Raw genomic sequence first — 21,406 nt, forward strand, 5'->3', positions numbered from 1 at the left:
GTGGAAACTCACCATTTGTCTGAATACTTTGGAGTCTTTGGTCCGGGAGAAAGTTCTGTCAGGGACCCAGCGTGGCATCAGTCCCTCGTTGGAGTTGGCTCTCGTCCTCTGCATCTTAGCCATCATCGCCTTTTCTTCCTTCTGCTCAGACAGAAAAACATGAGGGCTTTACCAACTGTTCTCAGTGCAAGTGACTAACTTCAGCGGAAGTCCGTCATTACAGCCATAAGTGTTCTTCAGTTCAAGATCAAAAAGACTTGTTTGTCTCTTACTAGCTTTAGCTATTTCATCGGGTTATATAGTAATTGCAAGTATGCCTATAAGCATCTGTAGCTGCTTAGCATACGATTAGCTAAATCTGTTACATACCTAAGTCATTGTTTTGGCTACTTTCTCATTGAGGGAGAATGACTTTTTTTCTTGACAAATCAAAGGTTTCAACTTGACTACATTACCAGACTGACAGCAGCTATCTACACTGTTCCCTCGTTTATCTTTCACGGCCTCGCTATTTTGCCAATTTTTTTTACAGCGTGCTTTTTGGTTTGCTTATTTTTTTGGTCTTTGTGCAGCCGTATCTGTCGAACCCTACATCCGACCGGGGACATTTTTTTTTTTTTTTAAAGAGAGAGCTCAAAATCATTCATTCGGTAGTCTTACCAATTCAACATCTTATCATCATTGCGCTATTTTTTTGTATTTTGTTTTAACTTATTTTTATATTTTATGTGCATGTGTGCATTTGTGTGCGTGCGTGTCCGCGTATGTGTGGGTGTGGGCGTATGTGCGTGCGTGCATGTGCACATGCGTGTAAATACGTGTAAAATTATACTCATTAATTCACCTAAAACCTAATAAAAATCCCATTACCCTTCACCTTAACCGGGTACTTCAGAGTCTCGCCAGAGTCGTGAAGTTCAGAAGGTCAGGAGACCAGAGGAAAGGTCAAAGAAAAGAAAGATAAATCAAAGTAAAATCCAGCACCAACTAAACACTTCCTGCCATCCACATGGCTACAAAATCAGAGTCTTACACCAACCCCAGAAACCTCTAAATTCCAACAAATTAAGAAGATCTCAAGAGACCAGAGGAAAAACTAAAGAGAGGAAGGAGGGAAGGATAGATGAAACTTTTCCAACGGTGTCTGTCCCGTCGCTCATTCCGGAGATAGAAAATATATACGGTGCTGTATAACAGGTAAAAAAAAAAAAACATAAACAACAAAAAACATACTTTTAATAGAAAAAAAATGACTGTAAGTGAAAAAAAAACATAATTGATGAATGAAAAAGCATTCATAATAAACGAAAAATCTATATAATTAATGGGAATTAAAAAATAAATAAATTTATTAACATGGACTTCTATTATCGTGTGTAGTTTTTGGAACGTAACACCTGCGATAAACAAGGGAACACTATTCCCTTTTCTAATTCAAAAGCTTCACTCTAAAGCATCATTATTGCGATGGACAGCACATCGACTGCACCATCCCATTGCATGACTTAACCATTGCATCCTCACTGAGCTGCTTTTGAGCACTGACCCGCTTTTCGCTGCAGCCGAGGACCAGAAAGGTCTCGATGCTGTTCTCCTTTAGATAAGCGTTCCGCTCCCCTCCAAAGCCTGGCTCGACTTCGTAATCCCCATTAAGATATTGCAAGGTGGCCTTGGTGATGTGGATCCGTCTAAAAGGGGACACGCAGATCAGGTATCCCATAACAAATCTGAACAGCCATGTTCTTGAATGGCCGGTGCTTATTCCGCCTACCCTGCTTTCCCTCCCGCTTCCATGTGATTAGCCAGTGTAACGTCATTTGACCACACGTCAAACTGCCACTTCCTGAGTCCGAGGACGCCACAGTGCACGCGTCCGCTGTGGATGCCGACGCGCATGTTGACGTTGACTCCCGTTACCTCGCGCACCAGCCTGAAGACACGATGCCAACAAGTTTGGTGTTATTGAACCACTGCAAAACAAAACATGTGCTCTCATTTGTTTTCGTACTCACGAGATGGCCTCGATCATGTCCACGCCCATCTCTACGCAGCAGTGAGCGTGGTCCGCACGGGGTTCAGGGAGCCCAGATACACAATAGTAACAATCACCCAAAATTTTAATACGCAGACAGTGGTTCTCCTGAAGAAACAACAGGGTACAATAGAAGAAACAGAATTTAGGCACAGGAATCTACATGACCTTATTTGCTTTCTTTCTTTTTTTTTTTTTTTTTTTTTTAAATCAAAAAAGAATTTAGATTGGATAACAGCACACATTTCTCATAAGTTTGTGTATTTTTAATAAAATATTATTATTATTATTAGTAGTATTATTATTATTATTTACAAATTATTCATTTTTATAATTAATCTAATGAAATCTAACAAACTGTATCACTCATTTTTTGTACTATGCAGAATTTTAACACCACTCTTAAATTGACTTTTATTACATTGTGCAGGTGTATATAATGTTGTATTTGGGACACAACAACATCAATATTTTTTGTTCGTCATATTTAATAACACTTTTCCCAGACCATTATCAGTCCGAGTACTCAACTCTTGGTAGTCGTCACCAATACTGATACCAAGTGCTGATACAACTAGGTGTTTTAATACATAATAATAGCCCCTCAAAAAAAACAATGATGGATAATTAAAAAAAAAAAAAACTACAGTATATATCCTAATATAGCATTTTCCTTAAAATTGCCTAAAATTAATGGCAATTTTCTCTTCTTATACTTCCTCATTTCTAGTTTCGGATTGGCGGCCATCATTAGGACCGATACCTTGAAATAAGGTCGTGTATCAGTCTGATACCGATAACTGGTATTGGTACTCGCCCATTCATATTTTTTGCTATATTTTTAATGGGCAGTATTATAATTTTTTTTTTTTTTTTTTTTTAAGTGTTTGAATTTTAGAATTACATGACAATAATTTTGAGCAATATAATTGTTTTCAAGGTGCAAATAAAGTTATCTTGCTGGTAATTTTCCTCCAACCATCTCCAAAGTTATTATCCCAAAGTATGCTTTGACAAAAGGTGTCAACATAAGAATTTTCAGCGGGGAGACAGGTGACTGCGGAGCATTACCGAGGCCAGCTTGTCGAAGCGGGCGAAGAGTTCATTAAGTGTCATGACCAATTCCTGAGCCGTGCACTGGGAGGCCAGGCTGGTAAAACCCTCGATGTCAGCAAAGAGAATACTGAGAAGGACACAAACGGGAGTTTTATTGTTGACATTTTTGCTTCAGTGCGTAGCACAACATCCATCCACTTCCATATTCAGTATCTAATTCAATGCACGTTTTTGCTTACCCACCATGTCTTTTATTTGTAGAATGTAAAGTGTAAAAGAAGCACGAGAGAAGATCTAGTCAGATTTAAAAATAAATAAATAAATAAAACAGCAACAATAGACTGAAGTGTAGTGTAAAAAGACACAAGACCATAAATGGAAAAAGCCAAAGAAGAAGAAATGAATTTGAACAGAAATCACTTTAGTCTGCCACATACATTGGACTGAGGATGAAAATGAAATCGCATCCAATCAATGCACGTGACAGAATTACATTTCAGGATGAAGAATAAGTTTTAGATAGTGAATGTGTGCAGTGTGTTGGCTGTAATTGAATGTGTGCCGAGGTTCTTCATCTTTGGGGATTATCTTTCCTTGGCTGCTGGTGATTAAGTATTCCCTCACTAGTGTTAATTAGGATGCACTCCACCAAGCCACACTAACCTCTGTCTGACTGTGTGTGTGTGTGCGGACTATGTTTTGTCCTTGTTATCCATGATATCAGGTCACATGCTGTTTTTTTCCATGCATTAAAGAAAGTGTAAATTCTTCTTCATCAATATTGAGGAAAATGAGTGACATTGTGTGTACAGACTGACCTGACATTGTCGTGTTTCTGGATATAGATCTTGTGAAACATCATGTCTTCCTTCTTGGCATTGATGTCAGCCTTCATCTCCAAGGCAACATGCCTTGGCAGCACTGAGAGCAACAGACGTTCCTGGGAAACATGCAAAAAAAAAAAATTGAAACAAAATACAGACTGAAGCACTCGAGCTGTCTCTGACCTACAGTGTGGGCGTGTTCCGCGATGGACACGAAATTACATGGTCTCAATCATGAACACAATGCTGTTTCATGGTCCTTGTAAATGCATCTTTTTGGCTGGCATTCATGTAACTCCACTTGACTCTGACTTGAACTCCATGTCTTTATAAGTCATTGAGATTTTTAACTCATTCACTCCCAGCCATTTTCACAGCAGCAATCCCGTTCGCTCCCGGCTGTTTTACTGGATTTTGACTGATTTTGCGAGGCCCACAGAATATTGTGTTCTATTGCTATAAAAACATGGAACCTATCAAAAGAAAGATTAAAGTAAAAAAAAAAAGGAAAAAAAGTATGTTTCTATCCGTTTCCCTTTTGCAGCAATTAGCATTATAAAAGAGCTAAGTTTAAACATAAACAAGAGGACAACCTGTCTTAAATACATGTATATATTATATGCTTAATTGAGTTTACAGGAAGGGACTTGTATATTCCATCCATCCATCCATTTTCTTGATCGCTTATTCCTCACAAGGGTCGCGGGGGGTGCTGGCGCCTATCTCAGCTGGCTCTGGGCAGTAGGCAGGGACACCCTGGACTGTTTGCCAGCCAATCGCAGGGCACACAGACACGAACAACCATCCACACTCACAAGCACACCTCGGGACAATTCGGAGCGCCCAATCAACCTGCCATGCATGTCTTTGGAATGTGGGAGGAGACCGGTGTACCCGGAGAAGACCCACACGGGCACGGGGAGAACATGCAAACTCCACCCATGATATGGTACGAAATACGATCCCTGAGGCCCAAAGGTTGTCCAGTAAGTCTCAAATTTGTGAAAATAAAAGAGTAAATTGTATATAAAATAGTAAATAAATATAAAATATATAAATATATAATATATAAATATAATATAAATAGTAAATAAATAAAATGGATAGTTATTCACAGTTTGAATGTGTGCAAAGATGCAACGTGGTTTTGGTCGTTAAATCAATGAGTAATCGTGTATTAATTGTGACGTCAGTATAAGTCAAAATAGCTGTGATATTTTTCCATAATAGCCGAGCCCTACATGAGATGTTCTGGGGTTATTTTTATTGCGGTTTACATACAAGCTATAAACGGAATGCTACTAGTGCTGAATAGCCTGTAATGTTACATTATGCCATAAAGGAATAGTTGATGCAAAATTGCAGGAAATGTTCAAAGCATTAACGGTCTGTATGATTAAGGATTTTATTTTTCTTCATTGAAAAACCAAGAAATATTGAACCACAATAGGTTTCTGAAAAAAAGGAAAGGTCTTGACTTCTGATTGAGCGTTGTCATCCGTAGTACCTGTTGCTGATTCTCCCTCTGTAGATGTAGTCGGGCCTGGATGTATCCTCTCGTCTCCTGGAAGGCTTGTCTCTGAGAAACCTCAGCAGGGTAGTGGGTGCAGATTCCAATGATGTTGGTGCACAGGAAAATAAGGACATTTGCACTCACCTATACAGGAAAGAGCAAAAAAGGAACAATGTGAAAGACTGTAGTTGCACTCAAGAGAGAGATTCTTTTTCTAAGTTTCTGGGGGGAATTCACAACATTTACAGTGGAAGTAATTACGTTGCACAGAAAAGGGCACAAGACATTAAATGATGAATAACTTTACCCTGCTTCCAGATTGATATTTCAAATGAAAGCCTGTTCTCAAGAGTCTTATGTTAAATATAGAAAGGAATCTCCATATGGGTAGTCCTCTGGATGCAGCAATTTGTCAACTGGATGTCAAAAGATGTAGATTTAGAAAAAATTAGGGGTGTGCCAAAAAATCGATTCAGAAAAGAATCGAGATTCTCATTTATGAATCGAATCGAATCGATATTAATATCCAAAAATTGATTTTATTTAAATTAGAAATGGAGAAGAAGGGGAAAAGGCAGTTGTAGCCCCCATGCTGTTTTTGTGAAAAAAGGCACTTACAATACAAAATTAATAAATGTTTAAACAAAAAAAACAAAACGAAAAAAAGAGAAGACACTTTAATGTCTCTATTTGTTATTTTGTCTTGCAAAGCAGACTGGAGTAGATCATGACAATGTTGTGCACATCTGTAAATTGAAGCAGAAATCTTTTGTCAATCAAATCATTTTGAATCGAAAATCGTTCGAATCGAATCATAGACCCAAAAATCGTAATCGAATCGAATCGTGAGACAGGCAAAGATTCCCAGCCCTAGAAAAAATTGTTATTTTTAACTTTCAGTAATTTTTGCATAGGCTTTCTAAAGAATAGCAGCAAAAAACTAAGAAGCGCTCTATTTAACAATGTAAACAAAGATATACTCAATTTTTTGTGTTGAATTAGTCAATTACACAAATAAAAAGATTAACCCGTCAAAATCATCCAGTAAATGATGGTGATATTAAAAGATTTGTCGTGTATGTGACACTATGTGGCCTGGTGTTCAAGTTTCCATTGCATCGTGGGAATTGCTGTTGACCCGCCACTTCCTCTAAAGATCTTCATGTTTGCAGAGTGAACGTGACACTCCTCACCCAACAGGCTACATTTGGACACTGATAAAGAGGGAGGGGGTGACGGCGAGGAAACATGCGGGAGAAAATGCATCCTGTGTCAAACATTAATAAGAAGACCTGCCACTGTGTCATGTCAACTGAAAGTGAAAGTGGAAACAAACCCAGCAAACTTGGCCAGCATGTCAGATCAACTTTCCTTTGGCATGAAAATAAACACTAATGTTAGGTGGTATGATTTCACACTGACATCTCCTGGTTAGAGGGGGAAATACACAACAAAAGCCTTTTCATTTTTGTTAAATGAAATGGATTTTGAGCACGTCTGCCTCCTTGCCTTGCTTTCCTGCACTTGGGTCCACCTTCCCACAAAACATGACACTATTTTGGTAGATTGGTACCCAGGCACTCGGTGTACAAATGGGCGTAACTTCATTTTGGTGCCAGGGCAAGTCTAGCCTAGTGTGGTTGGGGCTGTGTCGCACCTAACTGGGAGTTCCGCCGTACGGAGCTGCTTCGCACCCGACAATTTGGTCGCAGAAATTTGATGCCAATTTGGTGACAAAAATTTGACTAGATTTTAGACTTGGTAAAAGTAGGTCTAAATGCTAGCGCAGGTGGTGTAACGCAATTTTGTTGTACGTATAGGAAAGGGATAAATATGCACTTGATGAATCAATTCAAATGTATTATCCATATGTTAAAGCCACAGTGTGTAATAAGTGATCACTAGATGCATACATTTAGAAGCACGCACACTACGGTGGCTCAGAGAGACCACACTTTGCAAGCCTGCCACCAATTCTTATTTAGTTATTCCAACCCTTAATGCTGATTGTCAAGCAGGGAAGCAAATGGGTCCCATTTTTATAATCTTTGGTATGATCCGACCAAGGTTTGAACCCACAACCTCACAGCGGAAAGTCTAACACGAAGCCATAGGGGTGGTCATCCCTAGTGATCTATCTAGACACACATTTCCAGTTTTCAACACTATTTTTAGTATATTGTAATCATAATAATAAATACATTTAGAATACAATAAATAGATCAAATATATATATTTCCAAGTGATCTATCTAGACTTACTTTCTACTGCAACCAATTTCATTGGTTATTTGGCTAACCAATAAAAGTGGTATGCCCGTAACCACCTGGAATGGTCAATGTCTGACCAATCTATTGATTAATCAAGCCAATATGAGCTTAACCTACAAGAATGGTATTTTTTTTTTTTTTTTTTTTTTTTTTTACCAATCAATTTTTAGAGTGCGGATAGACCTATGATTATATATTATTTAAAAAAACAAAACAAACAAAAACGTGATTTTTAATGAAAGATTTTTTTTTGTTGCATATTATTGGAATCAATAGTGGGTTTTTAAAATTAATCAATTATTAGTTCACCACTAGATGGCGCTATAAAAAATACACTGGCTTTAGTCAAGTCAGCTTTATTTATATAGTGCTTTTAAATATAAAAGGTAATAAAAACAATTAAAATTAAATAAAGATTAAAATATAAATGAAGTGTATAACACTTAAACAGTCATGCAACTGAGCTGAACTTAAATGTACTGTACAAATACAACCTTCATTTGAATATGCTTGTTTATGTACGTCACATTTTCAGAGTTGTAAATGACATTTTTCCATGACCCCAGTTAGGATAAGTGGTAAAGAACCTGGATGCATGGATAATATGTCTAACCCTAATTACCAAATAGCCTACCCCATTGTAAAAAATAAAAATAAAAACAAAAACAATGTGGTCAAAATTTGGACAAAACAAACATTTTAGCGGAACTGAATGGTGTTTTAATGCTCACCTAAAAAAAAAAAAAAAGACACAAGAGAGTGTATTGTAATAAAGGTGACCCAACACAACTGGTGAATGGAGGACACACGTTAAAAAATAGAACATAAATGATGAAGTTGAAGACGTCGAAGTGGTAATAAGCAGGATGTGGAAGGAAAAAAAAAAAGAGGAAAAAGAAGCGTGTGAGTGAGTGATATCTGCAGAGGACAGATTTAGGCCGCAGTGACATGAGGCAGATGGCCCCGGGCGCTCACTTTCTGTTTACATTTCACTCGCTATTCAAGCAAAAACCAGCCAGGAGACCAAAAGTGCTGCATGGTGTTTGTCTGCAGGTACAGGTAAGTTGACACCAGAGGTAAAGAATTTTTTTTTTTTAAATAAAATCAATAAAAATGTTTTTCTTCCCATAGAGCTATTTGATGCGATGAGATTCACACCACATGCTTATCATCCCCCATGTGTCTGAGCACACTGGCTGCTGCTAATTGCTTGCTTTTCTCAAGAGGCTTGTGGCTTTGCAGTGTACACAGGAAGCTCCTGTGTTTACGCAACAGCACTCCACCTCTTCAGGAGCTTAGCAGCGTTTACCTGCTACTTGTCTCTTTCGGCAGGTGCAGGACCTGTGCACCTGCTCATGTCCTCTGTGCTCATTTGCGGCCACACGTCACTTTGCGCCAATGTCATTTTAGTCACGCCACAGAACTATTATCATCTTCATACATACGGTCATGAAGCACCGTTTTAGCTCGCTAAAAGGGTTACGTTACAAATGCTATCATTGCTACATTGAATAAAACGTTGATATGTTTTCATATGCTATCATTGCTACATTGAATAAAACGTTGATATGTTTTCTTACCAGGTTCTGGCATTACATGGAGTCAAGTGTTTATCTGTTCCCAAAACTTCTTTACAGTTAATCATTTGTGACACTTAGTGGTTACTGCCAATTCATGCCTCCAAATAACATGTATCGTCATCTGTTACATTTATAGCAACAGTAAAAGGTGTCTATGTGAAAAGGTCCTTTTCAACACTTAAGACAAATACCTGCCTAAATACAGCAAAAAGGGAATTTAGGTCAAACTTACCGCGACGTTACCTAGGTTCGATGTGGAATTTTTATATGCCAAAAGTCCGTTTGTTTCGGCACACAAGACACCGCATTATAAAGCTGTTATTCCGCACGGCGTGTAAGGTAAACATGCTAATTATATGAGGCCATGGGTGTTCGGCTTCGTCCTCTTCCCGCTGCCATGTTCCAAATGCCGCCTGCGGTCATGTGACTGCATTGTTACGTCTGATTGGTAGAATGTTAAGGGAAGGAGTCGTCATGTGATTATTGTTAGTTTACGAGGCGAAACTAAAGCAAGAATTATTTGACATATGACCTAATTCCCTGTCGCAAAAGCAGACGTTATTTCCACTGGGTACAGCCGGCCAGCCAACTGACCAGTCGGGGACAGGACCGCATCCTAATCTCTAGATATCAAAATGGCATTATGTAAGAAGCTCTTCACATCAGGAACGAGCGGCAGAGGAGCAATATATATTAACATGTATTTTTCAACGAAAAGCATCCATCAGCTTAGGCACGTTTAATCAATAAATGATCAACTCAAAAAGAAGGCTGAAAAAAAACCACACACACTCATAGAACACGTTCTAATACATACTAGGGATGTAACGATACCGGATATATCGTGATATCATTATATTAAAACTGCCGCATTATCGTCGTTGTCATGTTTACGATATTTAAATGAAACAAATCTTTTTAAAAAGTCAGGTTGATTTCCATTTGTGCAGTTCTAACACTCTCTGGTGGAAAGTTTTTTTGTAGTGCAATTTAATTTTCATTACGGATGTTTTGGCCCTTCTATGTTTAAAATATACACTAATTAGAACATTACTACTACATAACTACTTAGAACATTAAAAAACAAACGTATTTACGTTATTGGGAGCAAATGAGTTAATTGATAACGTAAGGGAAAATGTCAAGTGAGTCTTTCATTATTGTGAAAAGCCCACCGACAGGGAAATGTCTGACTCTAGAACCTTTCAGAGCAAAATTTAAGAACATTTCACACTTTGTGTCAAAAAGTCAATTCAGAGCCCTCGGCCCGGGCTGATATTATTGCCTACAAACCGTGGGTGCTCTTCAGCCTTGCAAAAAAAAATAAAATATCCCTGATGCAGATCAGGGGGAAGGTATGTTCTCTTTTTGATAGAACCCTCAATAAAACAAAACATTTATTTGACAGTAAAATGAATGAAGCTGCAGGATGTGCACTTTCGAATCTAGTCAAATACTTCCTTTTAGTTGCATCTGCAAGGATAAATCAGTCACACGGTTTATCTTAACAGACCTGCTTTATGTCTTCCCTGATGTCATCTTACAGTAGAAGCTGTATTCATATAGCAAAGTCATGAAAGGTCTCTCCTGCATGAGCAAGGGAGCCGTGATACTAATTTGAAATGCAATTCTTATTCGCTCGGTGCATGCATATTTTTCGCAGTCCTGCGCGAGGTTGTGCACAAGTGTTGGACCGAGACTCACACCCACAAAAACTGTGAACTATCATCCAGGCTGCGCAGCTTTCACTTAGCAACTATCACCCACATTCCGCAGCTTTCCTCTAAAGACCTGCAGCACCCCCACCTGGGTTCAGGGCCGGTGCAGCACAGGGACCAACCAAGGAGAAAGGGGCAGTGATGACTTGTATAGGCTCATTAGGGCAACATTCCACGGTGGGAACATACTTGTATGCTTATAAATGTTCTGACTGATTCCCTGATGTTATAGCCAACCGGTTATTAGTGGAATAATGAGGAACGTGGACATGAGAAGTTTGTGTTCCCCTTTATTTAGTTGCCAATATCATTTTCAACTTAGTTTTTGTGGGGATCGACTTTAGGCTGGATTTAAACTGCATGGTTGAAGTGACAAAATTCAGTTTTTTGTTTTTTTGTTTTTGTTTTTTGTTTTGATACCTTCTGATTGGAATCATGCACTGAATACAAGGGACTGAAACTTGATGACAGCCATTTTACTGTCCTAAAGTAAACACAAGCAATATGACAAAGTTATTCCTGTTTTGTATCCTATAGGGGTGTGAATTGCCTAGTACCTCACGATTCGATTCGCATCACGATTCATAGGTCATGATTCGATTCGATAGCAATTAATCCCGATACGAAATTACAAGTCAATTGTTGCGATTTTTTTTTACTCAGAAAATACTAATCAGTAAACTTGTACATGTACACTGTGAGATTTGTATGGAAATGTAGTATTTATTTATCTGAAACTTCAAGTCAAGTCAAGTCATCTTCCATGCTTAAGGTTTAAACCCTAACACTAAGACATTTTGTTGAATATTTTTCCATCAAAAATTAATGTTTAAAAATCGATTCAGCCACCTATTGAATCGAATCGAGAATTGCGTGCTGTAATATTGCGATATATTGCCGAATCGATTTTTTTTCAACACCCCTAGTATCCTACAATAACACTTGCTGGACAGACAGCAGCCAAAGTGACTCCAAAAGGTAACACCAACCAACAAAAAGTGTCTACGGAGAATGGTTTTAAACACACCTGCCGTACCACTTAATAATTAACCCGAGAAAATAATCTGTGCAGTTAACTTGAAATAACATATAATTCAGCAAACTACAAAAATCAGTTTTTGCTGACAAGCAAAATAAGGAGTTCATTTTGAGAACGAAAATTTGTACACTTTTTGTGCACTTCTATCGAAAAAGTATCAAACAAAAAACAAGGTATCCATATGCCGCCATTAGTATACACAATCTTTAATAAATCAATACTTAGTGGTACAAGTCCATGGATTGAAAGTAATGCTGCATTCGAGGAAAGTGAGAAGTCGGATTTTTCCAACTTCAAACCAGGAAGTCCCCTTGAACTCAGAAATCCCACTTGCAAAGTCGGGAAAAAAGTACCCCCGACTTCACCCACCGACTTCGATAGGATGTCACTATGGAAACGCGTACCTTGAATGGTGTAAAACAAGAAATCTTTCTTCACTCATAACTATACGACATAACACATAACACAACGTACGTGACAGTATGCCGCTATCTCCCTGCATAAAACTATACAGTGAACTACAGAACTGTATGAAATGCTTACCAAATAAGATACAAACAATAAATGAAGCAAAATTGCGACAAGGCAAGTTTGCTGGAGGTCAAAATGTGTTTTGAGGACCAAAATAAAAAACAATGTATCACTATCTGCCATTTTGGTGGTTTACTTTTGCCACGAACGCTTTCAGGTCGTAACTGGGAAAAGCCAATTGGGATAAATCCGACTTTCGACCTTTCTCGAATGCAGCATAAGTTCTATCACAGCCTTTCCTTAAGTAGAATGCACAGGTGAGGCAGGGCAAGCTTGTCAACATATCTGCGGCTTGGAAGCGCATGGGTCAACTCAAAACTTTCCAACACGATGATATATCCGCGCTTTTGCAACGTATAAATGGGTACTATGTCTCTGCTACTTTCATACATGTCTGTTTCTCGGAAGGAATTCAAATCACTATCTGCATTTTTTTTTTAAGTCAACAGAAAAGTGGAGTTTTCAGTTTTCAAAAGAAAATTATTATATTGTCATATACTGTATGTTAACACTGTCTGTATATGACAATAGAATATTATTCAAATAATCTTCCATCTCTGACCCCATGTTATGCCTCTAACTTCACTTTAATTATTATTTCAAAAGGCGCCTTGACAAGTATACCCTATCAACGACTGCAGAGACAGAAGGATGACCAAGGGGTCTTGTCAATCATTTGCCGTGTACTCGCTGCAGCCTTGCAGGACACCTAGCAACCTCGGTTTCAGCCTCGAAAGAAATTAGACAGCTCCAAAGACAAAACAAAGGGTAGTAACTGAACACTCCATCATGAATAAGTCATGCTAGCAATGTAGCAGACGTAGCGAAGAACAACTTGTTTCCGTTCTAACAGTGCACGTCTAATGAGGGGCATGGCTTTGGTCAGAAACTCATTGGGGGGTAAAGAGAAGCTACATTTAATTCTTGCTAGCAGTTTGATAACTGAAAACTAAAAAAAAAAAAAAAAAAAAAAGTCTCCTGATTAATAAAGTCACAATTGATTCATCACCCAACTTTCGTCTGCATCTATTTTCTGCTGACTTTATTTTATTTTGTTTTTCCACAGATATCGACACGGATCACAACATTTTAAAGCAACTTGCATTAGCATTTCAAGTCCACGGGTGGCTGAAATGAAGCGTGTGCTACAGTAGTATAGACGCCGTTATAATAAGAACACAGTTTGAAGAGTCAAGTCTCCACCATGTCAATATAGTGCAGTGCTTCTCAAATAGTGGGGCGGGGCCCCCCAGAGACTCCATAAGGGGGGCACGTTTGACCTCTAGGAAGATGCTTTTTTATTTTTTTATTTTTTTATTTTTTATTTTTTTTACTGTCCTAGAATAAAGTGCAATTGCACCTCCACTACATTAGGGGGCAGTGGCGCTCACATTATTGGCAGAGTGTGCGCAGGGAGCATTCGCTAGATGTTGTAGGGGTTTTCTTTGCACTCAGCATGCGCGTTTTGCGCACAGCAAAAAAAAAATCAGCACAAATTATTTTATACATTTTTGTTTTGCAAGTTGTTTTCTTCTTACCGGGGGGCATGACAGACAATAATTGAGAAGCACTGATATAGTGTGAGTACCTAAAGCGATTAAAGTTGTGTCCTTGTTAAATCAAATTCTGTAGCGTATGCTAAACTTTAGTGAACTCGCAACGTTTTATAAACAGCATCAGGCCAGCCCTTCATCTGCAATGCATAATAATTGGAAAATTCATGGTCATATTTAAATACTTTCAGCATGTATTCACACTGTCGACCATGAGCGAGGTTGGTGAGTAAAGTGTTTAAATGACCTCAGTGTAGGCGTAGTCAAAGCCACCTTAGCATTACAAATGCCGCAGCAACGGGCACAATTATAGGAATTGATTCTCTGTATGTGACTGCATGGAACTACAAGGAGAAAAATATGATGTGATGACTCTATGAAGTGCCAATCATGTTGTTGTTGTTTTTTTTTTTTTTTATAGTGAATTCAGTTTAATTTGTAAGCTCCTCAAAAGAAGCCCAACATTTCACATTAAAAAATAAATAAATGTGTGCACGCTGAAGTGAAGGTAGTACCATTGTGGTAGAAAATCTGCATTGGGTAATGTTGCTGGACTTCAATATAATTTAGAGCAGCACAGTGCTGCAAACAGGCTGAAACCGGAATGAGTTCAGCACTGCTTGATTTCAGCTGGAAACTCTCACAGACTGTTAGGAAATATATTTCATGCTGATGCGTAAAAAAAAGTGTTAAGAGAACAGAATTGTGGCTGATACGATATTTGTGGGCCAGACTTGCGACTCTTTCGGACATCTGTGTCAGATCCGGGGTTGAGCAGGTTGCACCTTATCTTTGCTTGAGAGGTTACTTAATTCAATATCCTTTCATTTCATTTATTGGATTCCCCGCCTCCTCCCACGCACACTTGTGCCCAATGTCACATGAGCCTTTGTGAGCGAGTGCGCGCGCCGTGCCAAGCATCTGCTGGGTTTGTGTACTCAGCCCCGGCCTCGTGTCTACACACGGCGCTCACCGGCCTTATCACAAATGACCAGAACCGCACTCGATAACGAGTCAAGCCCCGCCTTCACACTGACTCTGCAGCTACAGGCGCTCAGCGCATGCTTCAGCCGCAAAGAGTTTGGAGCACATTAGTATTTCATGAATCATCATTTTTTTTATACCTGTGGACCACTGGACAGAGAAATTAGACTTTCCACCGATATCAGATTGGCTGTTTTGCATTTTAAGTACATTTTGTGATTAGCTGGGATGTCTTAATTCTATCTGCTCAATGGCATTGTTGATTAAATCACCGACATTACAGACGCAGTGTTTCCTACATGTTGCTGGCGTCATGCCCAAAACTTGTACTGTACCCCTAAAATAATCACTTTTTTTTTTTTTTTTGTTCAACCATTAACATTACATCATCAAAGAGAAATCACATTTTCACTTTTTTCAAAGGGTGCGTCCGCTTGCTGGTTTTCGCTGTCGTCACTCTTGAAACACACACGTGAAACGGCAATCTTTCACTTAACACACAGAGTATGACTGCAGACTCATCATGACACGCACATACGGGGGCTGTGAAAATATACAGAATTTTTCTTTTATCATAAAGCATGCAATAATTAACAATGGTTTACCATAATATCCCCGTCCACAAAAAGATTGCGACATAAGTACTGCACTCGTGCTCTCTTATTTTCCAAACAAAAGTCTTGGGCCATAGTTAGACTTGCATTTTCAGCAATGTAGCAATGAGCATTTATAATGACAATTAGTGTTGTTCCGATACCGATATTGGTATCGGCAGAGGCGCCGATACTGCATTAAGACAGTGGTATCGGTATCGGTGAGTACTCACAAGTAACATGCCGATATCATCAATTCTAACGCTAATAGAGGATTTTGGATGCAGCATCTTGTGTCTTGCTCGTGCACGACATTCACTGATATGTGACATGCTCACTGCATGCCGATCTAAGGTATCCTATTGGCCCTTGAATGCTCTGAACCAATGGCAGGACAGCTTTTTCATGTTGAGAAAAAAAAACCTTAGGTATCGGTATGGTATCGGCCGATACTGCAAAGCTGGGTATCGGAATCGGTATCGGGGGACAAAAAATGGTAACGGAACAACACTAATGACTAGGGGTGTGAATTGCCTCGTACCTGACGATTCGATCCGTATCACGATTCATAGGTCACGATTCGATTGGATACCGATTAATCCGGATATGAATTTACAAGTCGATTGTTACGATTTTTTTTACTCAATTTAGAAAATACCATTCAGTAAACTTGTACATGTACACTGTAAGATTTGTATGAAAGTTTATTATTTATTGATCTCAAACTTCAGTGTTATGTGATCCACTGTATCTTAACAAACAGGTTGTAACCTTTTTCATGTTAGAACAGCATTGAAATAAAATAGTAAGGCTTAAAGTTCCATTAATATAACATTCTTCCATGCTGAAGGTGTGAAAGTTAAGACGTTTTGTTGAATATTTTTTCATCAAAATGGATGTTAAAAAATCGATTCGGCTGCCTATTGAATCGATTCGAGAATTGCGTGCTGTAGTATCGCGATATATTGCCGAATCGATTTTTTTTTAACACCCATACTAATGACAATATAACTCAGAAGAGCACAGAGAGCCTCTGCCAAGGCCAAACTGTCACATAACTAAAGAAAATCATGAAAACATTTAAAAAAACATTAACTAAAATAAAACGTATAAATACGTTCTATTACCATGCTCCCAAAGACGGGGGTTTTGTTTTGTTTTTTAATGCTAGATTATCGAAGGCTTTGATGTAGCCTCTGAACTGAAGAGAATGATTGAAGCAATGGTAGTTATTACAAAAACGGCCAGCAGGTGGCAGCAGAGTATAAGAAATCAACCAGGGCCAAGTCGCAAAAGGCTCTTTTCCACACTGTTTTAAAAAGACTTGGGAATATTAATGAAACTTAGCTATAATCTAATTCCAATTTCTGCAAAACGGAAACAGATAGAAATATACTTTTTTTTTTTTTTTCCTGATGAAAAAAAGAGACTAATCTTTCTTTTGGTAGGTTCCCTGTTTTTGTGGGCCTTGCAACAAAATCAGTCAAAATCCAGTAAGCAAAGAGGGTTGCTTCAGTGAAAATATCTGAGAGTGAATTTAATTAGTAGACTTTGACAAAGGTGGCTGAAGACTTCTACACTGTACTGTACTACATAAACGTTTATCATAGAAACCGTTCCTTTCACTGTACTAATCAAGTTAACAAAATTTGTTCCTTTTCATATGCGAATCTGTCTTCCTCAGCTATGCGTCTGTATATTTGAGCAGGAACATGCTGGGGGGTCCTGGCGGTGTCAAACTCCTCACCACACATTTCACTTGGCAATCATGCAGGTGTGATTTCTGTGGAGAGAGTGTGACTACTGAAGTGTTCTGTCACTGGACTTGCCGTTGTGCTTTCATTTAAAGAACAGTAAAATATACGGGGAAAGGGTTGAAATCGAGCACCTAAAAGCCTTTTGACATACCCTAATTGAATCTTCTGTACTATCCAATCACTTGTGATGTGTACTCCACTGTGCTGGCATCAGGTTTCAGAATTGAAATACTTAACGCGCAACATAATTACGTTTGATGACATATCCAGCATACCAAGGATGATGGGGTCATATAAACAACAAGTCTCAATTTGGTGTCATCGATGTAAGGAATCACGAGGAAAAAAGAAGCTTCTGAAAACATCATTTCAAGTTAAGAAAACGGTTCTATTTTGGAGGCTAAAAGACACCCTATGAAAGATAAGTGCCAACTAACCAGACCACATCCGGTGTCCTCTCTTTCATGACTCCTGACCACCCCCACTCATATGACCCATGTTTAATTATGGACCGCCTCATTACGACAGCAGCGGGGGTGGCAACGCAGCGGACAAGCTCGGAGCTCTCAGTCACACGTCCATGTCCTCTATTTAAAGTGAAACGTAATAATAATACGGTTTGAAAATATATTTTAATCATTGTTTTTGTTTTGTTTTGTTTTTTGGCTGGGGGGTTTGAAGTTACAATTACCTAACTGTACACCAGTAGAATGAACTGGGCCTCGGCGGCTTGAGTCATACCTGTTTCCATGGCAACCACTGGACCAACTGAGCACAGGCACAGAGGGAGACACTTAGCAATGCTGTTTATTCCCCATCATTCTCAGAAGTGATGTTGAACTGGTACTTCATTTCCAGCCTTCTTATTGGCTTAGTGACTAGCAGCCGTGGTATGTAGTGTGTTTGCGTGTATGCGTGTGTAGTAGGGCTGTCAAAGTTAAAGCGTTTAACTCAATCACAAAAAGTATCACATTAATCCTGTATTAATGCAGGTTAATCGATTAATCACACTTTTACTTTTGACCTTTATGATCATTTAGCTTGACAGCAGATGGTTACGTTCAAGGCAGTGCAGGTTTCTATACCTAACTATATGCGTTAAAGTAGAGCATTTAATACATGTTTGCGTGTGACATTCAGAATATTTGTTCATATCACAATATATTGGGGTCATTTGTTTTTTAAATTTTGAATTATGTAAGTTATTAACTGATTAGAAAAAGAGGAGGATGAGCATGTACAGTGGATCAAAAAATGTTGAAGACGTCCTCATAACAATAACTGTAGAAAGAATTAACACAGTATATATATATATATATATATATATATATATATATATATATATATATATATATATATATATATATATATATATATATATATATATATATATTAAAAGGTACTCTTCAAATTTGGTGGGCAAAAAAAATGTGGATAAAAGGCTTTTTCATTCAGTGAATCATGATTAATCAAAATTGTCACATTTTTTATCAAATCAAAATTTCAAATCAAAATCAAATCAATTTTCAAATTTCTAAATTTCAAATAAAAAAGACTCAAATTTTCAATCAAAAAACTAGGGACATTCAATACCACTTTATTTCAGAGTGATACCAGTACGAGTACTCACCACTTGAGTAGTCACCCATACCGATATCAGCAATTTTGATACATCAAATGTCCCCTAAAAAGTGAGAACGTTTTAAATTTTAAAGACCTACATATCCTGATTTAGCATTTTTCCTTAAAATTGCATGAAGTTAATGGCAATTTTATCTTCTTATTATTTCTAATTTCTAGTTCCTGACTATAAAACGGCCACCGTCGCGAATACCGTTACCTTGAACCTTAAGGCCTGATATCGGCCCGATACCATACTCGCTCATCCCTGGTACATGGTTTATGTGTCTGTGTCCGTGTAAAGGCAGTCGATTATAAAACTGTGTAACTTCAAAGATACAGTTCACACATCCCGTTTAGTGGAGACTGCTTATGTTCTCTACACTTTCACCTCTAGGAGTCAAGACAAGCTGTGATGTGTCTCGCATCGGTCAACCATCATAGTTGTGAGCTACTTCAAATGCTGCTGCCACGTTAATCACACTAATTATTTATTAAGGAGCCTGTGGAGGAACTGCGTAGGGAGAATGTCGGATTCGTGGAGTCCTCCTGCCTTCCTTCGTGCATGGCACCTTATTGTATATCTTTAGCTTTGCACAGGTGATCACAGATTGACACTTGCGCCGCTGGGATTTAAGTCTTCCATCTTGATGCATAATGCATACGGGAACATTTCAGTACCACTCGCATTTGTCGGGATGTGAAAAGATGATGGGATTAAGTAATGCAGAGCAAAGTTTTGTGATTTAAAGCCCTGTAGATTTTTAAAACGATGCAAAAAACCTTGCGGGGAGTTTTATGCAACCATGTTTTGTATTTGCGCATTTAAAATTTGAAATCCCTTCGATTTTGCTGCAAACACATGTAATACTTTGCAGGACCGTGACATGTAGAGGTAAGAGAGACCCCCGATACGATTGTACTGTTTTTGTTTGGTAATGACAATGATGTTATTAAGTTAAATTGGAAAAACATCCAACATCCAACATGTAGGTGGAGAACAAAAATCTAATAGTCTTCCTGCACATTAATTCTACATAATAAAAAAAAAAAAAAAAAAAAAAATAAGTTTTTGATTGAATACAAGACTACAACTTACCAATCCTGGGAAAGGCAGAATGTATCTTTTTGCAGTCATTATGTGTGTGTACACAGAGAAACAGGTGTATTTATGTATTTCTCCGCTTTTAACAATATCTAGTAGTAGTTAAAGATTTTTTGTTGTCAATGCTAAAGTGATGATAATCCAGTCGATTTCAACTAATCAACCATGTGTCATTTTCGGTTTTGGGGGGTTGGTTTTTGTTTAGTTTTTGGTGTTTCTGTTGTCTTTTGTCTGGTTTTGTCTCCCCTAGTCTCGTCATAGTTAACCTCGTCCACCTGTGTCTGTGTGTGTGGGGGTGTGTGTGTGTGTGTGTGTCTCCCCTCCCCCGTATGTGTTGCTAATTAGTGCCATCCGCCTGCTGTGCTTTCCAGGTGTGTCTTGTTAGTGTCTCGTTAGTGTTGTATTTATTTAGTGAGTGGAGTTTGTTCTTGCGTCGTGGGAGCATTGTCTTGTCTTGTCCAGTTGAGGTGTGCTAAGCTAAGCTAAGCTAAGCTAAGCTAAGCTAAGCTAAGCTAAGCTAAGCTAAGCTAAGCTAAGCTAAACTAAGCTAAGCTAGTGCTCAAGTTTCTCTACGTCTGCTCAAGTTTCTCACCTCCTAGCCAAGTTGTCTCCACATCAACTCAAGTCGTCGCCACGTCAACTTGAGTCGTGTTTTCCTCACCATAATTCTCGGTCCAAAACGTACCTGAAGTATTCATTTTGAGCACTGTCCTTGTTGGCGTCTTTTTAATTATTGTGTAGCGTAGCAGTCTCAAACTCAACTTATGTGGGGGCCGCATCAAGTATTCAAAATACGTACAACTAATGCAATGTTATCAATCTTCACTAAAAACAGTTCAGAGCATTAACGTTTCGGTTGGTCAGAATTTCAATAACTTTGGTGACGCGGTCCAGCATGTGTAGTTGGATAATGACGTTTGATTTCTTGAGTATTGCAACTTCCTCTGTGCCTTAAAGAGAAGTCAGGATGACCCTATATTCACTTCAAGGTAGTTTTTGAAAAAGACACAAGTGGAACTAGGTGACAGGATATCTCTTCCTTCCCTTTGGTGTCACTTCAGATTTACATTTCGTCGAACGTTGTCATGAGCCTGAGCTATGTTAGTCCACAAGTAATTAAAAAGAAAAAGAAACGACAATGGCAATGACACAGCAGAAAAAAAAAAAAGCGCAGGGGCAAACATTTAAACTTTGATGTCAAATAGAGGGGCCACAAAATATCATCCTGCGG

At 38.5% G+C, this 21,406-nt stretch overlaps 1 protein-coding gene across 1 annotated transcript in view; it reads right to left on the bottom strand.

The window, feature by feature from the left end:
* The window catches only part of LOC144013589 (adenylate cyclase type 6-like), a 44,390-nt gene that overhangs the window by 10,278 nt on the left and 12,706 nt on the right, over positions 1 to 21,406 (bottom strand). Inside the window, exons 4-10 of the mRNA XM_077512654.1 lie at positions 5,420 to 5,569; positions 3,907 to 4,028; positions 3,104 to 3,215; positions 2,013 to 2,140; positions 1,772 to 1,930; positions 1,547 to 1,688; positions 13 to 141 (exon numbers count right to left, since the gene is read on the bottom strand). Of these exons, the coding sequence (XP_077368780.1) occupies positions 13 to 141; positions 1,547 to 1,688; positions 1,772 to 1,930; positions 2,013 to 2,140; positions 3,104 to 3,215; positions 3,907 to 4,028; positions 5,420 to 5,569 (942 nt within the window). The remainder of the gene's footprint in view (positions 1 to 12; positions 142 to 1,546; positions 1,689 to 1,771; positions 1,931 to 2,012; positions 2,141 to 3,103; positions 3,216 to 3,906; positions 4,029 to 5,419; positions 5,570 to 21,406) is intronic.

The sequence above is a fragment of the Festucalex cinctus genome, chromosome 2, assembly GCF_051991245.1.
Source record: "Festucalex cinctus isolate MCC-2025b chromosome 2, RoL_Fcin_1.0, whole genome shotgun sequence".
NCBI classification, from domain to species: domain Eukaryota; kingdom Metazoa; phylum Chordata; class Actinopteri; order Syngnathiformes; family Syngnathidae; genus Festucalex; species Festucalex cinctus.